This window comes from Clinocottus analis, unplaced genomic scaffold (assembly GCF_023055335.1).
Source record: "Clinocottus analis isolate CAN_PGR_092001 unplaced genomic scaffold, fCliAna1.0.p SCAF_17, whole genome shotgun sequence".
Taxonomy (NCBI): domain Eukaryota; kingdom Metazoa; phylum Chordata; class Actinopteri; order Perciformes; family Cottidae; genus Clinocottus; species Clinocottus analis.
The window spans coordinates 10,907,217-10,929,621 of record NW_027175898.1 but is presented as its reverse complement, the minus strand read 5'-3'; the positions used below and the strand labels follow the sequence as shown (position 1 = coordinate 10,929,621).

Sequence of the window (22,405 nt, the reverse complement as noted above, 5' to 3'; positions counted from 1 at the left end):
GTTAGTTGGCTTTGAAGTGGAACTATGACAGATCTGGATTAGGGGGCAAAGTGTAAAGGTCTGATGTCGGAGCATGAAACGAATTAGGGCTACGAATAACACTAAACATCTGGAACGGCTACCTACGATGCCAAAGCACACTGTAAACAAGGCTTTAGTCAGCCACAGAGCTGTGACACACTAACACTGGGAAATTACCGCACGATGGCAAAGTCGATGCGGCCCGTCATATAATTATACAGCCTGTGAAAATTGGCAGTCACTGTATCCCCCTTCTAAGCTTTCCTTGTGTTTTTGCACTCTCTCACTCTATAAAAAAAAAAAAAAGAAGGGGTGCGGGTAATTTGTTCATGCGTCCTGACAAAGAAACAGAGATTCTTGATTAAAATAAAGAATTTCATGAGCATCTTCTCACTGTCGTGTCGGGGGTGTCTGGGTCTGAGCGTCTTTCCATGTGAGGTCTCCATGCTGTTGGAGCCCTTCTGTGATGGCCCGGCTGGGGACGAACAGATGGCAGGCTGAGGTGGCTTGTGTCTCTGTTTTCCAGGGTCGCTGAGCAGCAACATTAGAACACAGTGACTAGACAATAGCTAGCCCAACCCCCCCCCCCCCCCACAACCCCCAAAGATCTCCTTCAGAGTCATTATCAATGACTTTCAATGTGTCCCGAGCTAAACATCCCCAAACTACCCTGTCATATTGTCACTAACGCCTGTTTTGTAAACACGCGCACAAAGCAATCGGTGTTGTCACAAAAGTAATGTGATGACTCTTTTTCCTGCGTCTCCCACTGATAATCACACTTTTGGGCAGCGGCAGTGAACCAAACCGTCGCCTGGGTTGCTACGGGTGACTGGAGAGCTGACTTTTGGGCTTCGAGGCAAACGAGCACATGACAGATTAGTGTGTGGGCCTCCTCCAGGCTCCCACCTCTGTGACCCTTAGGAGCCCCCTCTTTACTCCCTCCTCACCCTTGCTCTTACCCCCCTCCCTTCTTCGGCTTTGTCTCCACCCTCTCTTCATCAAACTCACAACAAGCTAAGAAGGTGAAAAGCAAACAGTGTAAACCACTGACACACAGTTGTCTCTTTATAATATGTCTGACTTTTCAAACTGATGGAAGTGCACTAACAAACTATACTTTTTAAAAAATGTATGGCCAATTATTTGGCCATGTATACTGAAAAGACCGCACTAGCAACTACGGCAGAAACAGCTTTCAGCAGTTCAGTGTAAAAGGAGAAAGGGCTTGGGTATACCAAACTGTTTGCAGATGTGTGTCTTCACCAGTTAAATGCTACTCGCGCTGGAACAACACACCAGGATTAGAAGGACTAGAGGAGCTTCAACAAAACCGGGGATCCGACAGAGCTGACTGTTTAGTCTACTCCAACAACATGCCCTCTCTTTTGGAGGGATGGACTTGTACACTTGTTTATCGCGTGGGACAAACATCCGTTGCCAGGGTTTGGCCTTGCCTGCGCTCATGTCTTGTGAATGACCCGAGCTGGCTCTTTTATGTGCATCTATAAAGAGCGGTCGAGAGAGCGGCTAGGAGGGCTCGACCTGACGATGACACCCTGTCGTCATGGAGACTAATGCTATGTTGGGCTGGGGTGTGGGTGTGGGGGACCACTGTCACTAGTGTCTAATGATGTTTGCGGCACAACGCACTCATCTCCTCACAAAGTGTGATGTGTCCTCTCTCTCTGGTTAACGCCTGTATTAACGTGGCGTCTTCTGAGCTGCTGTGAGTGTTCTTCCAGGTATATATCTATATCTATATATATATATATATATATATATATATATATATATATATATATATATATATATATATATACATTCCCTTATGATAGATGTAATAATATATTTGTGTGTGAGTCGATACTTATTGACGCACTGCCAAGGATAAAAGACAATGATGGATTGTGCGTATAACTATTTCTAAATGCCATGTAATCATAAAACACTTCTCATCTGAATATAGCTCTACTGCTCACAGTCCAAGGACTCTCCAAATGACCAAGGGATATATCACTTCCTTTCAAGGAACCCAGGGGACCAATACACCTGGCTTAGCAGCTTAACAGAATTTCCCCCAAACACCCGGGCCAAAGGGTGGCCCGGCACAAAACCTGAGACGCTTGATGCTTGAGAGGGCTACCTTCTTACTCATCTGACTGACCACTCACCCCCTCTCCCTCCCTCTTTTCTAGCTAAGACACACACACGTGTGCCAGCCCTAAACTGGCCTGGTTTGCTCCTCAGGTCCCCTATTTATTTTCATAGGTGTTTAAGGGTTTACACTAGTCAAAAGACAAGGCCAGAGCCCAGAGTGGTATCTTTGTATCGGAGTGCTTCCTGTTTTCATTGCGTGGCCGACCCTTGTCTTTACAGGGGTGATCCAGGGCTAGCAGGGGGCTAGCAGGGGGTGAGAGGGAAGGAAGGCCAGGGGCGCAAAGGAGCTAATTGTCGGTTTCAGAGTTTGCTTTGCCCCCCAAAAAAGGCCATCACCTTGTGTAAGAATAAGAAAAACATCCCTTCCTTTTTATTCCTTGGCCTGTCACACAGTATTTTCCCTTCTCTTATTCTATCTTACACTCCCTCTATCTACCTATTCTCTTCCTCTTCTGCATTTTGTGGTCCATGCTTTTAAAGTGCAGTAGAAATTGTACCCCTCACAGTGAAGTTTACCTTTCTGATAACATAATCTCCCCGTAGTATTGAAAAGCTTACACCAACAGTCTGGGATTTACCTTCACTAATGTGGCTGGAAGACATCCAGAACCTCCTGGGGAGGGAGGGGGTATTAGAGAGAGAAAGAGAGTGAGGACAGAAGGAGGGACTGGAGAGACAGTCTGACCCTTCTGCCAGCTAACACCAGCTGATCTGTCCTGCCATTTGCCAATTACAGATGGGGCATTTAAGGTTGCCAGCTCACGTGCTCTCTAGTGCATGTGCATATGGGATCAACATTCTCCACAGAGTAATTGTGGAATCTTTGCATATTTTGTAAGGTCTCGATGAAGCCAAAATCTGTATTTTCCCCTCAGCGGGAATGTTGGCATGGTATGGTTGATGGTTACTTTCTATAAGTGACTGTCATGAAGAAGACCATCTTGTGATTTCTCCCAAGAGAGTGTGAGGTCAGCGTGAAGCAAGGGAGGGTGGGAGGAGAGAGGGCAATTTTGTTATACTGAATCCAAAAGCCAACAGTTGTTACTATTGGCCTGTGTTGTTTTTCTGTGTGTGAAGGGGGGGTCCTGTCCTTTTGAGCTTTTCAGAAGATGTGACAATAGCTGGATGTTGAGAACATATGTAGAGAGACCCCTGTGGCTCATAGAAGAGGAGCTCCATGCTGGCCCCGCAGTTTGAGGAAAATACAAGGCCGCTCCTTTCACTCCTCACCCCTCAGTTAATGAATGCATGAATAGCAGAATGCCGCTATAGGCCATTCAGGGGCCAAAGTCCCCAAGAATTCACCCTTGCACAAACGCATCCAGCAATGGCAAATACATTTGCTTAACAAATTAAAAGAAAGGAGAATGGCTAATGTGTGTGTGTGAGAGAGAGAGAGAGAGAGAGAGAGAGAGAGAGAGAGAGAGAGAGAGAGAGAGAGAGAGAGAGAGAGAGAGAGAGAGTTTATGGGTGGGAGAATTGGATGGTGAGAAGGGGGATAATTCAATTAGTCCTCCTCCTCAGTAGAGAAATGGAGGCAGGTTAAAAGGGAGGGATTATTATTTGTACAAGTCTGGCCAGGGCTTTACACAAAAGAAACAAATAAAGATTGGAGAGAACATCTACAAGCAGGGGATGTGATAAAGGAGAGCAGGACAGAGAAAAAGAGGGCCCTGAAAGCTCTGCCTGAATTAACCAGCTCTTTGAAAAATGACCCCCCCCCTTTCCTTTCCACTCTTTCAATTCAATTTTAAAACAATTCTAAAGAAAATTGTTGGCTCTTCTAAAAGCTCTGTATGTGTCATTCTGTCTTTCTTTTTTTGCAGAAGCAAGTGCTGAAGCTGTGTGAAGCTTTCATTAAGAACTTAACTTACATTACGTGTTTTCTTGCAATTTGTGCATGGCAATATGAACGCATGCATACAGTACAAACCTAAATACAATAAATTCCACTTCAATAAAAACCTTTTGCCTCTGTTGTTTGACCCCATCATACACAAACAAGACATTCTACTCCAAGCTCACTGGAGTGAAAGGACACAAAGCAAAAAAAAAAAAGTTGATCCTCCCTCCCGCCCTCTGCCTCTGAATGAAGCCTGATCTGCGCGATTTGGTGAGAGGTCTCCAGTCAGGGAGCGATGGAGCTGTGAACAGCTGTGAAGTCATTTTGATAATGATGAGAATAATAAGCATGCAGACTGGCGTGGTGGAGCCGCTAAGGCCTGCGAGGCTCAGGGCTTTGCTGTTGCAGCTTCACTGCTCCTGAATAGATAAAAGTGATTAAAGCACTCCTGATTATCCCTGACCAATATGTAATGGATTTACAGCCCTTTCAATTAGGCCGTATTTGCTGGCCACACATTACTTGGGCTTTTGGTTAGGTAATCAGGGTACAGGGGCTTTGGGCAGGGGGGTGGGCACTGGTAAGGAGGGAGGGGGGGGGGTTAAAGGGGCCACCTGACCTGCTTAAATATGGCTGAAGCTCTAAACTAAGTCTTCTCTACGTTCTCTCTCTCTCTCTTCTTTTACTCCTCCCTTCCCCTCCATCTATGGGACAAGGAGCTCCGTGGTCAGAGAGCAGCTTATGTGGCGTGGCGTGGCCACCTCCTCCTGAAATCTGACCTGTGTTGCAAAATCAATACAGCCTGATGTTCTGATAATGTCCTGACATTAGCGAGGGTGAGGGGGACATGTGGTCCGTCCCCTTATACATGATACACACCAATAGACAGACACAAAAGTGAACTGACGCATACAGAAAACAGCTAAGCAAAGAGTGTTGGTTTTACCACCCAGGTTTGAATTACTGTTGCATTTGAATATTTAATCCATGTGGCATCACTGTGTTGAGTGAAGTGAATGAGCCAGTGTCAGAGCTGTCTGTCTGAACTGTTTGGCAAACAAACAATTTCCTCTCAGCTCTGGAATATAAATATTTTAGCATGTGCCATCTCAACCTCAAACATAAACCAAGTCAACCGGATTATTTAAGAGATTAAGTCTTCACTACAGTACAAAAGATGCCTTTTTAAAGACATAATAGAGCTGTCGGTCTAGAGATTTGAACCCAGAACTATCTTTACACCAGGAGTTACTGTTAAGGATAACAAGATAATGTGTACTCGACCTAAATCTTTTAGACACCTTTTCACTTACAATCATTCGCAACTAACAACCATTCCTTCTCTTAATCTGCCCCAGAAAAAAGAAAAAAACTTCTTCTTCTGGCCAAACAAACAGCACATCTTATATTGGAGTAAATGTCATGGATTGTTGGGCCGTCTCCCTCTCAGAGTGTGCTGAGCAGAGCAAACAGTCCAAACTGATTAGATTGACCTGGTCACTGTGTCCATCTGACAGGTGGCTGACAGGTGAGCATCACGGTACAGCCGTCACTCACCCATGCTTCCTCAGTAACGACTATGTGGCAGGTGTGTGTGTGTGTGTTTCAATGTGTGTGTGTGTGTGTGTGTGTGTTTCAATCTGGGTTGTTTTCCTACTAGTTTATCTCCAAAAGTAATGGCTGCTCTTACCGTGAGATGCTGGAACAGCCACGCCCTCATGATGTTAGTGGCCACCTTGGGGAAAATGCCACGCTTTTTCTGCCTCTTCTTATCCTTGTCCGGATCATCGTCGTCCCCTGTGCCAGGCGATGCAACGCTGTTGTCTAAGCCATCTCCTGGACGGAAACAAAACCCTGGGTTAAATAACATCCCGGACATCCCATACGTGACTCAGAAAACAATACAATATGATCTAAAAATTCTCCGAGCTGAAACAGAAGTACAAGCAGCCAAAGCTTGAGTTTAAGGCTTGTGAAAAATGGATAAATGGACTACACTGAGGCCTAGAGAATCGCCGCAGCAAAGAGTTATGGAGTGAAGATATGGAGGTAGGGGGATTTAAATGGCCTTAGAGGAAGGCCTGTACAGCGAGTGAGGGGTTTACGCAGAGGCCTAGCAGAATTGTTCTATACCCCAGAGCCCGGGAGAGGGGAATAGGGGTTAATGACTGTAATATTATGGTTGGATGATGGAACACTAGATTCCTCATTCCAGTTCTACAGTAGAAGGAAGAGGAAAGAAAAAAAGCGAGATGACAAAAAAAAGGACGAGGAGCCTTCAAGTACAGTGGAGGCTCGGACTCATGTCATTAATTCAATTAAATTTGCATGCTTGACATAATGTAGAGCATTTTCTTTTTCATCTTTTGAAGAGAGCCAAAGGGGACAGGAAGGAGCTATGCTAGGGACATACAGTACATTCGTAAATCATGTTGCGTGCACAGACACACACTCCCATACAAACAAAACTCAAAGGAGTTGATAAATCACGGCATCCAGTTGAGACACATGAGTATTAAAATAGGGATGTGATTTGGGGTGGTTCATTGTTGCACTTCGATGCACATAATGGACTCGCCGGCCTCCCCCACCCCACCCCACCCCGAGCCCGGCTCCTTTAGTCCTCCTCTCCCACTCCCTTCCCTTGCAGCAACCCCTCCCCATTCCGCCAGAAGATTAGCATGACAGGCCAGCGGCGGCTTCGCCTGCATTAATGTCCGTCAGCGTTTGATTTCGAGAAGGAAAACATGCACATAACCCAGGCACGATTTCTCCTTTAAATCGAAGTTTCCATCTTTGTCCCTTGCCTTTTTCTTGTTCCTCTTCCCCGGCATTAATTGTGCATTAGCAAAAGTGATTTACTTTTAACAGTCATAGTTATTTTTTCTTGCCCCCGGGCACAAATGCCTTGAAAGCCTTCCTTGAGGGCATCTAAATTATGTATCTGAAAAACTCCTCCACTAAGGCAGAGAAGGACCCTGACATTCTCAAAATTCAGACTCGCATGTCCTCCTGTTTTTGGGGAGGCATCAATCACAAGCACCTATACAGGCCTTAATCTCGCATAAATATTTGAACTAATAACATTAAAAAGGGGGAAAGAAAAAGGATCCGACAGTGTAATCAAATGCAAAATAAATGAAGACTACAAGGACAGCAGGGGCCCTCGCTTCTAACTACTTTCCCTACTTTCCCTTTCCTCCCCCTCGTTTTTCCCTTTCTTTTTTCTTCTCTCTCTGTCTTTCTTTTCTTTCTGTGCACAGTGTTTTCCTTCCACATCATTAGCGCAGAGCTACACGAAAGAGGAAAACAGAGAAGTGCCGACTTTGCGCTCCCTGTGTGAAGTTAAAGAAGCAACGGCCCCTCTGAAGGACATATGGGAATGGGGACACAGACGAGGGGTGTTGTAATTGTAGAATGGGCATTCATTAGTGGCAAATGCCGTAAATCCCAGGCTAAGTACGAATCCTTGTTCAGGAAAGCCTAAAACAATAAACTTTGGTCTGGCCATAGCCGTACCCTGGCTGTGAGGGGCTTCCTGAGAAATGCGACCCAGACGGAAGTCAAGTCGAACTCCCCCAGTTTGCTTCCAAACTTCAATAACAACAAGTAGTGAGCTGTGAATTTTAACCACCCTCCCCTTGTTTCTGTGCTTTTGAGCTTCACTGAATAATGTTGATACACAGTTTAGTTGTTTGTTTGTGTGCCGCTAGGTTGTGTGTTGATTTTCGAGCTAGTCTCCAAATCCCTCTCCTGCTGTGAGCAGTCAGGCTCAGCCAATGGAACCACACAGTGGCCAAAAGGCTGGCAGATTAATTTTATTGACGTTTCCATTTTCACTGCAATGCGATAGCCTCCCCCCTGGCCAGGGCCAGAGCGACCCGTGCGTATTTACAGACTGACCTGTCACTTCATTACCCAGCATGCTCGCTGCCTCCTGCCCCTAGCCCGCAAGGGTGAAACCAGACTCCAAGGTTTCAGCTCCTCTCTCCCTCTGTCTTTCTCTCACATGCACATGGCTACTGTCATGAGTGCACAGACCAGACGTGTGGCATTTAAGCACACATGTTGTGTTCAGTATTTATAGTTGTTTCGAAGTTATATATACATGTATGTGCAGAAACATGTGATTTCTAAATAGACTATATCGGAAAATCAAGTGTGGACAAAGGGCGTGAAGATAGAAACAAAGAAAGAAAGACGAGGAACAAGAAGGAGCAGGGGAAAGAAAAGAAGGAGTAGAAAAAGAATAAAGAAGACCCAACTTGCACAACCTCATTACATCTAAAGGCGAGCTGGTGCTTTGCATCCACCCCCACTCTTTTCTTATGAGCAAGAGAAGGAACGCTGCAGGGCAAATTGTCCCAAACGCTAATGGCTTCTGACTGTTCCCTGGCAACTCTGCCATTCTAACCTGTGTGGATGTGCACTCTGAAAAAAAAATAGGGAAAGCAAGAAGAAAAAAAAAAGTGCAGAGCAGGGGGAAGCGTCCCATCATCTGGCCATGTGACACAGATGGGGGTTGGCTATTAGGAGGCAGCCGAAAGGCCTAGGGGAGCCGAGGTGCTGGAGTGTAGCCCCAGGCACTTTTGGAAAAGCAGCGCCCTTGGAGACGGAAAAAAAAAGACAGCCCCCCACACCCTCCGTCTCTCCCCACTCTCTCCCCGGTCTCTGTCTGTCTTCCCTCGCTCTTTCCTCCTCTCGCCTTCTCCCTCACCCACTATATCAATATCTTGAGCTAAAGTGCTTGCAATGAAAGTTTGTGCCTATTTTCATACGCACAGAAACCAAGAAGGTGTAATCAGGCGCGATGGAAGACAATGACCAGACGCAATGAGGACGAGGGAGTGAAGGAAAACACTGACAAACAAACAAGCAGAAGTCCAAGAGCACATTTCGCTTACATACATTCCCTCTCTATTCACCAGTGGGTGGTTATTAAAAATGCATTCAGATATATCTCCCTGAGAGTAAATTGGTCTCAGGGCTGAGCTCATTAAGGGGTTGGGAAAGGACTGTAAACACACTGAAACTCTGCTTATCTAATGTTGGCACATTCAGGGTCGCTTCAGGATTTCCTGCACAAAGAACTGGTTTAGCACAAAGTGTCCTACAGTGTGTCCGGAGAGTAAGGAGGACTCAGAGGAGTCCTAATGACTCTAGAGATCGTGCTTCATGTCTGGAAGGCACCCTGCCCCTAAGGGAGCCACTGGGGTCCAGTCAGCCCTGGAAGCATTATGGAAATAGCCGCAAGTAACACATATTGTAGCACTATCAGTACGCCCTCCCTTTGCTGCTCCACCATTCCGATATACCCATGCATGAATGAATAATGACTTGTCAATAGTTGGAAAACATTCAAACCCACTAGTCATGGTTAGTTATCAAATAACACTTCAGACTTATTGGTCCTGCGTACTATTAATACACCTACTGAAAAGCCTCCAGACAAGCAGTAGATGTTGTGTGAATTATTCTAAAGGCAGTGATTTTGCACTGGGAGGCCCCGGCATTTGTTTCAGGGTAATGAAGCAAAGAGTGTAGAGGCAGCGGCTTATGGAAGCTGTGGTTAAAGTGACTAATTACAACAGACCCCCCACAACCCCTGTCAGCCCAAACTAGTCAGGCATGTTGACCCGAGCTCAACCAAATGAGGAGAAGAGAGGAACTCATGAGGCGAGTCAGAAGGAAAGAGAAGTTGACAGAGAACAGAAGCTAAGAGGTTCGCTGTCGCAGGATCTCCTTTGGCCTACCTTAGCACACCATAGTGACCCTCCAAACCTCCCTCCAACACCCTTCTATTAAACCACCTCCAGCCCTGCAGGCTTGGACACAGAGAATGAAGAGAAAAGAAGAGGGGGATTTAGAGCCTCCCTTTCCCCTCTTTTTCTCCACAACTTTTCTGCCAACATAAGCGGCGTTTAGCACATTCAGTCCCCCAAATGGCAGCGAATGAGAGTAGCAGTGGGGGCTCCTCTTTTGTCCGTCTGGTTACCCCTTTTATTTACTATGGATTTACGAAGGGGTCTTTGCCGGCTCTGAGACCACATGCTCTTGACGCACACACAACCTCTCTCACATACACACATACACAAACACGTAGAGGCTCTATTCACACTAGTGGAATGGCCGGCCCTCTTTTGCTCCGTGCCGACTGGGGATTACAGGTCTTCAGGCTATAACTGCATGCTAAGCAATATGCTTCGCACTCCTTAACATACAACTCAGACAAGTGCTAACGAGTAGAACGTAATCCCTTTAATGATAAAACACACACTTGAGCGTCCAATTTCCAACAGCAAGTCACCCATCATGTGTGTTCGTATGTCCTTGTGTGACCACAGGCCATATGGTTTAGTGCGCTCATTCAGATCCATACAGTAGATGAGGGCTCGAGACGGAACTGTTTTAGTGCGGCTGCACCACTGCAGCCAGTGTTTTACGCTGATTATTTCCTGATCTGTGCTTAAACAAGCAGCAGCCCCTTGCACTGGACCATAAAACAACAGCTTAGTAAACAGCAAGCATGCTGACAAATTGGTAGCGCTCAGGCCGGAGTCATTAACAGCCCTAAAACCTGTCAGAGCAATTACAACAAACTCTCTCCTTCAGCGAGTCTCCCTGCCAAACTCAGATGTCACTACCCGCCTCCGCTTTACTGCCCCCTCTTACCACCAGGACACCGGCTGAAGGTGAAGGAGAGTGGACTACCACATTTCCCTCTGTCCTTCAATAGCCGTAACACCCAGCAGAAATGAGGACAAACCTCCTTCTCAAACACAGCTGTATCTGCATCCTGAGTGCAACGACTGAGTGGTTCCTTTTGCATGAGAAGTAATGCGTAGTTGTCTCTACCCAAAAACACATCATTAAGTGTTCCCTTAAATGAAGTGGAATAAGAGCTTCTAATTAGATGTTTTTTTTCTATGTGTGGGGAAGCGAGGCAGTCAGGCAGTAAGAAAGGCAGCGAGGGAAGGAAGGAGGGAGGTGGTGGGGGGTAGTTTCTCAACAACTCCTGTACCTCCCTTCTCCGCCCCTTCTCTAAGCCCCCTAACCCTGCCATCATGCAGATATCTCTCTGTCATCCCCGGAATGCTGGAGATAACTATCACCTCTCCACCGATACGAGGCCTCTCTCCACTCATAGGCGCAGTGTTGACCCCACTGTGCACATCCCTACCACAGAGGGCAGGTTGAAGTGGACAGACCAGAAAGAAAGAGAGGGGAGGGGTGGAGGGTTGGAGGTAAAACTGTGTTTTAACAGCCAGTGAGGCTATTTTACCTTTTAATCCAAAATAAGGGCTGGAGCAAAGCCACCCTCGCCTTTCAGCTTCTCCCCTGGAGTCAAAGAAGAGTGGTTCATCCAGAAGGGAGAGGGATAAAGGGGGCAGGCTGCTGGGTTACTGCCTTTTCTCCACAGTCACTGCCGAAAACTCACTTGATCTTTTCATTAGACTATCATCTGCCAAACCCTTAAAAAATGTATTTGGGATTTTAAAAGTATGCACATTTTTCAAGGCTCTATACTGAACCAATTATTGGTGTGATTACCCTTCTACCTAGAACAAAAATGGTCTTAATATATCAGAAATTGGTACTTTTAGGGTTGCACAATGACTGCTTATGCCTTCTGGGATCTTGAACGGTTTTCCCCGTACATATTTAAATGTGTATGTGAAAACACAGCTAAATGCTACTTTTACACAGACGCAGAGGTTGTATGTCAGTTAAGATGAGGGGCTGCCATCTGAAGGGGTCTTTATTTGAAGAGGAAAAAAAGAGCCAAAGAAAAGAGATGGAATAAAGATGTATAAAAGAAAGGAGGCAGGCTGTTGCAGATGTCAGGACCCAATTTGCATGAATGGCAAAGGGCTAAATTGCAGGGGATGGGGTAGCTACCCTCCACCCCCGCATCCCACTCTTTTTTGGGGGAACTAAAAGGGAGCTGTGATGCCCATGACTGCTCCTCACTCAGCAGACAGGGATCAGTGGCTAATGAAGGGCTTTGGGTCTCCACCAGACATTTCACACTCTGCCTCCCTGACAACTCCACCCCGCTTCGCCCTGCACTCCAACACTCACGCTGCTCTTCCCTTAAATTCCAAATTGAATGGGGCTAATTGGTCTCACAGGTAATCGCGGTTCACCCCTTGTTTCTTAACAAACAAATGTACAAGGCTGCCAATGTCCAAACGTCTACTTCTTCATCTACACAAACGTTGTGCTTATTTTATCCCCAACTTAAAATGGTACAGAGGAGCTATTTTCGATGTTAATGGTTAAAACTGAACACATTGAAGCTCCTCTCTCTATAATTTACGATTGTTACAATAGAAAAACAGGTCTAGGTGCCCACAGAGAAACAGACTTTAATCCTCAGATTTGATGCATCAAATATTAAAGAATAGGTATTTCCCAAAAGCAAGCAGGGCTATTTTGAATTGAAACAAGCATCATTAGTAAAACAAACCGCTTCCACACTTTTTGCTTTGTAAAAACAACTAAGTTGCTCGACTTTGGAATGATAATGTAGTAGTGTAAGGAGGGAATAAAGAGACAAGACAGCGCAAAAGACAACAAAGAGCCAGAGAGCACGCAAACGCATCATATGGATCCATCTGCTAGTGAAGAAATAGCTTTGCAATCCCCGCTAGGAACTATTGCATATCAAAGTCTCCTACCTAAACCACCAGAAAGAGCAGCTGTGTGCTGGTTGCCAGTTTAAACAGAGTGTGGTTTTGTGATTCAGAACAGCTTACACTGTTTGAGGCAAAGTATGACAACAGCATCAGCAGTAATTCTCTACCCTCAATTAGAATCCAAAACCAAACAAACAAACTCCCCGTTGTTACACTGAGAGAGGAGGACGACTTCGATTTACAGCAGACATCTTTGCCACACCTGATGGACAGTGGCATCAGTGTAGAATTCAGGAGAAATGGGGGTTTCTACACAGAGCTGGGGGGTTGGTAGAGTAAATGGATTAAAAGGTTTATAAATCAACAAGTGAACCATCAGATTGTAGCCTCTGCTCAGCAGTCCTCTCATCAGCCGAATGCCATGAAGTTTTTTTTTTTTCTCCTCCCTCTCTTTTTCTTTCCACACAAATGTCCTGGAGGCAGGGAACAAAGCGAGCAGAACTGATTACTGTGCTGCTGCCCCGCTCCACCAGTCTAAACTCTGTTTGGCTTCCTAATGAGCTCACTAAAAACCCAATTCATCACCCATAACCCCTTCTCAACCTGCCTTGAAATCCCCCATTATGAGGGAGTCAAGGACAGTCCGTTGACAGGCTTTGGGCTGGGGTCAAGAGCTGTGAGGGGTGGATGGCACTGTTCGTGGCAACAGCGTGGCCAAGGTTATTATGACACAAGGGATATTCTCCATGTGGCTTGTCTGTCCCCCAATATCTAAATGTGTTCCCTATGCGCCATTCATTTCCATCCGACAATATATATATATATATATATATATATATATATATATATATATATATATATATATATATATATATACACATTTTTACTATTTGAGCATTGTGTGTTGTTTTTCTACACACTTCACCAGCCTCCCCCGTCCCTAATGCCCCCTCTTTGCGTAACACCAGCGGTGTCCCAGCCTGAGTAAAGGAATGTCCGGCTTGACGGCTGCAGCAGCGGGAATGTCCCGTTCCAGTCAGCATTCGCACCAGAGATTTCAAGTTTAATACCCCTTCGTCCCATCCCCGCAAAGACAGGAATTTGGTGGGAAGGGAATGTAGCAGGATGGGGGGTGGGTGGGTGGGTGGGGGTGGATGAGAGAGAAGAACACAGTTAGTCTATTAAGGATGGGGAAAGGGAAGAGGGAACGTGTTAAAAAAAAAAAAGAAGAATATTGAAGGTAGATGACAAACAGCTGAGAAGGTAGGAAATGGAATGGAAAAGAAAAAAGGAAGAAAATGTTGATGAGGTAGAAGATAAAAACTGGGTGTTGGTTGGAAGGAGAGGTTGAGGAGGAGGAAGGCAGAGGGTTCGGGTAAACTCCCACAGTTCCTCATTACATGGAGCTAAAATGATCCTCCTGACACCTGAGCTGTAACCAAGAGATTACAGAATTGATGAATCCTTGGTTTAAAATGCGGCTGTTTTATTCTGCTTTAGTAATTAATTCTTTTTCCGATAGTGTATTGATTAAGCGTAGCCCCTGATAAAGTTCAAACTGAGAGAGATCTCTCCAGGGCTTTGGCTCGGCCTACTCTGGAGAGTCAATGAAAACTTCCTCCCTCCACCTGCATCTCTCTCTCTGTCCGTCAGCGCAGTTTACCCTCATAAATTAGTCAGATCTATGAGGAGTGAGGATCTGGCTGAGCAAACGCTTGCTTTGTCTGCCCTCTTGCTGATGCAATTCTGTTTCTTTCATACAATACACAAATACAGATGCCATTATTGATAAGTCTATCCAACCCCACTCACCAAAACATTAATCTGAAGAGTTTTTTTTTTCTTCGGACATAGCTTCTGAGATACACAGGTACTCTTGGGTACTCTTTTACCTAGCAGCCAATTCTTTCGCTTTCTTCTCCCTCCCCCCCTCGCTCTCATTTTCACCCTAACAGGGAATCATGGCATACACAACAAGAGCGTCTCCTATCACAAAACTACTCTTTCATTCTTTTTATTGCTGCGTTTTTCCATACAGCTATGACTGAGAGACTGATCAACAGAGGGTAGAGCGGGTCTCTCCGGGGAGCCAACTAGCAGAGAAATCAGATACAGCTTTACAAGAGAGTCAGACGCTCATGTCTTGTCAAGACCCCTCACCTACCGGCTCTTTTACAAGTCAATAACCAGGGCCCGGTGTCCTCCACTGGGCCTTGGCACACATTCACGTCTTTCTAAAGGAAACAGAGGTGGGACGAGCCCACAGCAACGGCTTCCATGGCGTTACCCTTCATGCCACATTATTCTGTAAAGAAATGTTGTATTTCTACTAGGAACATAAGTAAATATGTTTGCACATCGTAGTGGGCTGGGATAGTACATTTATCCCCAATATTCAACATGGACTCATTTGACATTCCTCTGATACATTGTGACATATAATTGGTGACCCCATGAGGACAGAAAAGCCAGTTAAAAGCCTTTTTCAATATTAAGAACAAATGAAAGCGTGAATGAATTATGAAGAGGGAAGGGAAACATATAATTAGAAGGTTGAAGTAGTGCTTAATACACTTACTTGAGACTATTTCCTTTGGTTAATGGGGCCGCAGCATGCAGAGAGAGGGTTTTGACGAGGCTAGTATTGACTGTCTGCCTTGCTCCTGAAGGTACATCCAGCAGGTCATTTCATTAAGGCCCAATTCCATCGCACTAATTTTGATTTTAGGGGCTTGACAGCTGTTGGCAGTGAAAATTGCTATGGCAGGAAAAGTGAGAGAGGGGCCTATTACTGCTGCGAAAAAAAAAAAACACATTGCAGAGCCTTGGTTCTAATTACTGCCACACTAACCATCCAAAATGTGTATTTTGTCACTTTCTTGGACCTCATCTTTTGATTAGCTACGTGACAACGGGGAGTAGGAATACACGTCAATGCATTTTGAAAAAAGGACGCAATTTAACAAAAATACACATGCTTACTGAGAATATTGCACAGTAATTCTGAGTGAACAAAATATTCGGAAGTCCTCTGTAATGTAATACAATAAATACTGTGTTACTTATTTGATCAGTTCCATGGTGAACTGAAGCTATACTTTGTGCTGGTGTATTGAACTTCATATTCAGAGGTGTTTTTAATAGTCTATCTCATTCACATAGAAGAGAAAAAACACAAGAAACGGCTCAAAAATGACCACAGACTTGATTCAATGCCTCTGTAACACAATGAATAATGGTTCAATACTTCCATAAAGTTATCGTTGCATTACAAAATAGTGTTTTTGGCTTTCCCGGCTCCTCAATGCATTTTTTTGTCTTGAGACATTACCAATCCTCCCTCATATAACATGGTCACTGGCTGGTCTGGAAGTGAGATGGACCTGACTCACAATGCGATCTTCTAATCGCCTCGCCTCGCAAGTTGATATGCAGCATTCAAGTTCCAGAAGGAAAGGAAAAAAGCTGTTCCTCTGATGCTATTAATTAGCAGTGCGCTATAGCTCTCAGCTTTTTGAAGCTCTCCATCTCCTTTTGTTTCACCCTCTTTTCTCTTTTTTTGTGCGGCCTTCGTTATTGACTTTTCAATTTTCCCCTCACATCCACCCCCTTGCACCAGCTTTAGCACCAGCGCTTCTGCAGCGGTACCCAGCCCAACAATACCCCCAAGCCCACTCTCCGAGACGCTGGCTGGGGAGCCCGGAGAGCTGGGCCAGCCCTACAGCTCCCACCAGCCCACCACTCACTCCCCATGAGACCAAAATCAAAGAGAGAGGCCCTTAAAATATAACCATGGGTATAATGAGGGTGCTCCAAAGAACAATAAGCATATACACCAAAGGAGAAAAGAGAGTAGGAGTACAAAAGAAAGAGGAAGAAAACTATAGGAATGTTGGCCTGAAAGTGTTCTGGAGAAGTGCAGAGGGTGGATGAGTAAAAAAAAAGCCAGAATGATACTGTGTTTTGGGAGAAAGGGCAAAGGGCCACAGCCAGTGGTGATGGTAGCCAGGGCCACGCATCTATCCGACCACGTATCTGAACCCGAAACAACAAGGGGGTCTGCCGCATGCCTCTGGAGCCGAAGGGAGCCAAAGGGAGCACGACTAATTTCTGCACAACAATAGCCCTGGATGGGCGCCCACACAATGGCAGGTGCTTTGAATAACAGCAGGACCCTTGCAGCAGGGTTCTTCTCCTCTCTCACTCCGAGGGCTTGGGCTCTGGCTTGTGTAACCTTTCATTTTCAACCAGGCTTCCTTTTGACTCATAAAGGATGAAAATGATCTCATGGGGTGGGGGGTCTGGGGCGGGCGGGTTGGGGCGGGGGAGGGAGGGAGGGGGGGCTAAAGGAGGTAGAGACAGCCAGGCCTGTGAGGCACAGTTCCTATCAAGTCTGTCTGTGTTTTCTGTGCATGTTATCAGCCTTTCTGTCCATCCTTTTTTGTCTGTATTGCTTTTTTTCTTCTTTTCTTTCTCACTCTTTATATTTACAGGATCTCTTTCTCTCTCTTTTGCTCGTCTCGCTCTCTTTTTTTCTTCTTCTCCGCCTCATTTATTTATTTATTTTTCCCATCGACTGTTGGTCGGTTGTGTTGTTATTTTCTGGAGTGATTGTGTTTGTTGTGCTGCTGCTGGGCTGTCCTGTAGGCCATGATGCAATGGTAAAGGCAGTTTTACCCCCACCTTAAGAGCATTCTTTCCGGGGTCACAAGGTCAGGCTTCACAGATGTCTCCTGCAGACACTCAGTTGTCTAAGGACTGCATCCCTGGGAGTAAGCATTCGTACAAAACAATGCAGCTTTCCCCCCTCACTTTGGAAAATGTTAAATGTTTTTTTCTTTTGTCTTGCTTTTTTTTCCAACCTCTCTGTTTCATTGTTTTATTGAATTGAATGAAGCTATGGAATGAGTGCAATTTTTCCAAGGTGGAGTTTTTTTTGTGTTTAGATAATGAAAGCAAGCACTGGTTATCACAAGATAGTGGTGTTTTGTGATTGCTTTCATTCTTTTAAACACTCCCCGTCTCCCTAAGTTTCCTGCAATTGTTCTAATGGGGCCTTAGTCATCCTTGCCTGATGGTGAAGGGAAAGATGCTTTAAAAGGTCTTTTTCTTCTTTCAGTGTGTGTTGCCAGGAGAAAAAAAAATGAAAACATGTAGTAACTGTCCTGAAATCCACACTGAGAGACAGATACAAGAAGCCCTTGAGTAAGCAGGGCAGAGGCCAAACAAAGAGCGACCCTAAATGAACAGAAAGACAATATTTGAACTAGAACATCTCTGCGTAGCCTCAATCTCAACAAAAATTGTATAGAAGAGAATTCCTGTGCCAAATGGCTTTCATTAAAAAGAAATCAGCTTCTGCTTTTTTAGGGGGCGGAGCGTGCCACTGGTGAAAGAGAGGAGATTGCAGCATTTAACATGCAAGTTCTGCCTCAGAACATGGAAAAGTGTGTAATTGGAACAACATTTTTTTAAAAAATCCAGGCACCGAGCTATCCCTGAATATCTTACTCCTTTTCATCTTGCTTTCCCTTGTTCCTTTTTCTCTTCCTTCGTTTGATATGATGTTTGCTTGCTTCCCCCTCCAAACATCTTCTCTGTATTCTGCAAATTGATAACCCTCTAAATGAATTATGGTAAATGCATAATGAAGGTTTTCTCAGCTTCAGCCCTGCAGCCAGCCAAGATGGAGCATCTCGTTTGGCATGTTTGATTCGTTTTGTTGCGCATTTAGCCCCAGTGTTCCTTCAGAGTGTTCACTGCTTGGGGCATGTAAATAAGAAATTATCCTTGCTGACTAACATGGCTAATACCTCCTCTGGGGTAATCAAAAATTATTAGATGCTCGCTTCCAATAAACATTAAGGCTTATGGCACTAACTACTGTCAAATCGCTCACCTCCGCCTGCTCCCCAATAGCCATAAAATGGGTGAACAAAAGTGATCAGGTGTGGAAAAAGCACTCTGGCTACGTGGAAAACTAGAGACCGCGGGACTTCCATTATGCCTAAAAAAGCAGCCCTTGGCTTTAAGAGTCATTAAAGCATGTACTAGAGCGGGAATCAGACTAGAAAATGAGCTTATCTTGCATAATGCCCTCAAAAGCTTTGCATAAACGTGAAAGATGTGCGCGTGTAAATCAGCAGCAGAGAGGAAGAACTCGGATTGTAACACACTTCCTTTATCATCCTCCCACTCTCTTGGACGATGGCAGCATGGTTAAAGCACTACCTGTAGGGTATTACTGCTCTGCTCAGTTCCAAATATGCTTCAGTGTGTAAACCCTGGTTTACACAAGAGAAAACCACACAGCTAGTGAACAAGCTATAGCTGGCCTCGCTAAGCCACTCGACTCAACCGCTTGCTGTCTTTTGGGAGGGACCTTTGCTGTGATGTGGGGTTTGGATATTAGGGGGAGGAGAATTGGGAGGGTGGGGGTGGTGGAGGAGATTAAAGAGCCAAGGGAAGCAGAAGAAAGGCAAGAAAGTAAAAGAGTGCAAGCCCCATTGGTCAAACACAAAGGGGGAGAGAGGGAAAGGACATTTGAAGTCAGGGTTAAACTCCAAATAAGCACACCTTAAACGGCCTGTGTAAGCTGGCAGTCAGGGTTTTTGGACTTTCCCTGCAGGTGTGCCTTTGACAGACTTGGCCTCCGTAACCTCTCTCTGATCTAGAATGGGGCCCGGGGTTGGACACAGAAGAAACCGGTGGCATCTAACTGCCTCTGCCTCCTCTTCTATGTCTAATACATTCACACACGCATGCTTACACTCTCTGTAAACACACACACACAAACACTGCCAGACAAGGGGAAAACAAATCTGGTGAGGACTAGAGCAATTGGATTATCACCTCTTAAGGGTGACTTCTTGGCTGACCCCCTTCAGGCTAGCCTGCTGAAACAAGACAGAACATTTCCTGGGAAAACACTCTCCCTTTAAAGAACTGAAGCACCTTCATCCTTGTGAAAATGCAGTGGCGGCAGCATTAATGGACATGGAAATGCCCTTTGGGGCATGCGCTCAAATCCCTTTTAGCCATATTACATCAGACCCCTGTGCACACCTCATCATGACCACGTGCACTGGAGTGATCAGCAAAGGAACATGGGTGTGTAAACCCACTGTATAATGAACTGATACAACAGCACGGCAGTCGATCTTTGTTTTATGCCCCAACCTTTGGATAAAAGAGAGGGAGAGTGACTCCCCTCCTTTTACTGTAGTTCATTCAATCATGATTACTTCCCCTGCAACACATTTCTCTTTCTGCTTTTTAATTATGCTCAACTCAATCTCAGATAAGCTGGTCTACGTCTACTTCTCTGAGAAAGAGAAGAAAAGAAAGAAAGAGAGAGGAAAAAAAAACGTCTCCCCCAAGCTTCCCCTTAATGGTGCAAAACAGACAGACATTCTCTTCAGCTGCTGTCAGAATAATCTGGGTAATTTTTTCCCTATGTTCTCCAAACATTAGTTTGCACATTAGGCTGACCCAGTTAATGTGCCTTTCCTGCTGTGTAGGACCCAGTTCCTGGCCAAGCTAGGCCAAGTTGGGTTGGGCCGGGTCATGCCGGGGGCCTGTTTATGATTATGGACCAGGGGGACCAGGCTCGAACCAGTGCTCGGGGAGAGGAGAGAGCGGGAAAGAGAGGAGTGGAAGGAAGGGGAAGATAAGAGGCGAAAGCTTGAGCTACAGTGAGGATGGAGTGGTGGTGATGTTGTGGGTTGAAGACTATGTTACTGGAAGTGGAGCTGACTCTAGTGGCAGCCCGCATCCTTTAACAGTTCCTTCGCTTTTGCACTTTTCGTGTGTTTTTTTTTTTTTCTTCTCATGATCTATAGACTTGAAGAATGCAACACGGGGTCAGGAGAAACACGGAGAGACATACAAAAAAGGAATAGGAGAGAGCGGAAAGGAGGAAGGAAGGAGGGAGCTGAGGGAGCTGATCATTCTCTTTAATCACATTTTGGATGAGGGCCAGGTAGTCTGCGGTACTGAGAGCGAGACAGAGAGGGATGGGAGAGGAGAAGAGTGTGAGGGGAAACGGCAAAAGAGGGAGGGGAAGGGGGGCGGGGGGGGGAGAAAGGTAGAAAGAGATGGAGGAATAAATGGAAAGAGGGAGGGAGAGGATGAGAAAGGGACTTATGGAGAGAGGGAGAGAGGGGATGAGTCTGAGAGCAGAACCCCTTGAAACAGCTTGAAGTGCAGCGGCGCTTAAGCAAGAGTGCACATATGCCCACACATACTATGTCTATGTGTGCGTACGCACGGGAAAGTGACAGCCGTTCCCGTAAATGCCTCTGAATGCTGAATCCAGCAAGAATCTGGTGTTAGGGCAGAGGCAGGGAGAGATCCATTTTAAAACTATGTGCATTAACTATACTTTTCCCCATAGATTAAGCACTCCACATGAATAATTTAGCCTCTCTTATGCTAATGGGATCATGAAAGTATCCCCTCCGTACCGTGTTTTCTCCCCCTCCACAGCAACTCTTCTCGGCTTTCAACAATAGCCCTGCCCCTTCCCAACAAACCGTCAGACAGACACACTGCACTGTTTTCACAACAGACACCTGACTAACATGGGGCTGACATGTAGTGACAAGGCTAGTGTTGCACACGGTCGCGTGTTGAGAAACACCGTGGCATCGTTACCCTCATTAAGCAGGTATATCTTTCAGATTGTTTTTCTGTTTAACTGGAGTCTACTTGCTGCCGCTAATGGTGAGACGCGGCGACTTACAGGCTGAATGGCTGCACTTGGTGTAATGTTTATGTGATCGCCGTTGCCACTGAGCTGGATGTTTAAGTGGCTGCCGAGGCCGACACTTTCTGCTTCACTGTGGTTCTGTGTGTTTTCAGCCGGGAGGGGAAGTGGACATATCCTGTGTGTTTATGTGTTTCTTTGGCCTTAGTTTTTTTGTTTTTTTTTCCTTTTTCGTTCAGCCTCTGCAATCACACACTTAAAATATACCCAAGCACACATTTACAGCACATACACTCCCTTGTTGCTTCAGCATTGTGTTGTGGTGAGGTGGGGGCAGTGTGTAAAAATTATCAGTGCTCCAACAGCTGGGAGTGAGAGCCATGAAACAGCAGGGCTTGGGTCTGCTTTATTGTTTATCTGTTGTTTATGGGCCAGTGTTCAGCTTTAATTACTACACTAAATTAAACTCTAACAGGCACTTAGAGGGAACCAGCTAACACACGCACATGCACACACACAAACTATACATATTTTCGATACACCTCGCTGATCAGTATACGCTACTAAAATACAGCAAGGCCTCCATCTCGCGTTTATTGCAGACTCTGCTGATCTTTCGGTTGTAGTGAAAAAAAAGAGGGTTTTTTTTTCTTCTCGTCCACCATGCTTGGGTCTTCTTGAGCTGAAGTAAAAAAGGAAAGAAGAAGAAAAAAAAAAGAAGAACGCCAGAGGTCTGGAAAATGCCAGATTCAACAGGCCTTCTTCATGCTGGGACTCTCTGGGCAGACACGAGGAGTCGTGTCCCCACCAGGAATGACCCCCCTCTGGTGAGCTCAACCACAAAGACCTTGCTGAGTGGGGCCCCTGGCCAGGGCCAAGGGAGCTCACCACACTCCCCACGTGTACACACCCGCACACACACACACAAATGTACCACAATACCATCAAGCGCAGCATGCTCCCTTGGAGCCGAACACTCAAGCTCTCCCTCTCTTCCTCCCTTTCTCTCCATCTCTGCCTCTCTCCATCTCTCTG

At 45.6% G+C, this 22,405-nt stretch overlaps 1 protein-coding gene across 8 annotated transcripts in view; it reads right to left on the bottom strand.

Moving 5' to 3' along the window:
* meis2a (Meis homeobox 2a) overlaps window positions 1-22,405 on the bottom strand; it is a 79,196-nt gene that overhangs the window by 39,833 nt on the left and 16,958 nt on the right. For 7 of the 8 annotated variants that reach the window (XM_068579748.1, XM_068579752.1, XM_068579751.1 and 4 more), the window contains exon 8: window positions 5,715-5,860. In XM_068579748.1, coding sequence (XP_068435849.1) covers window positions 5,715-5,860 — 146 coding nt within the window. The remainder of the gene's footprint in view (window positions 1-5,714; window positions 5,861-22,405) is intronic. The other variant, XM_068579749.1, reaches the window with a different exon arrangement.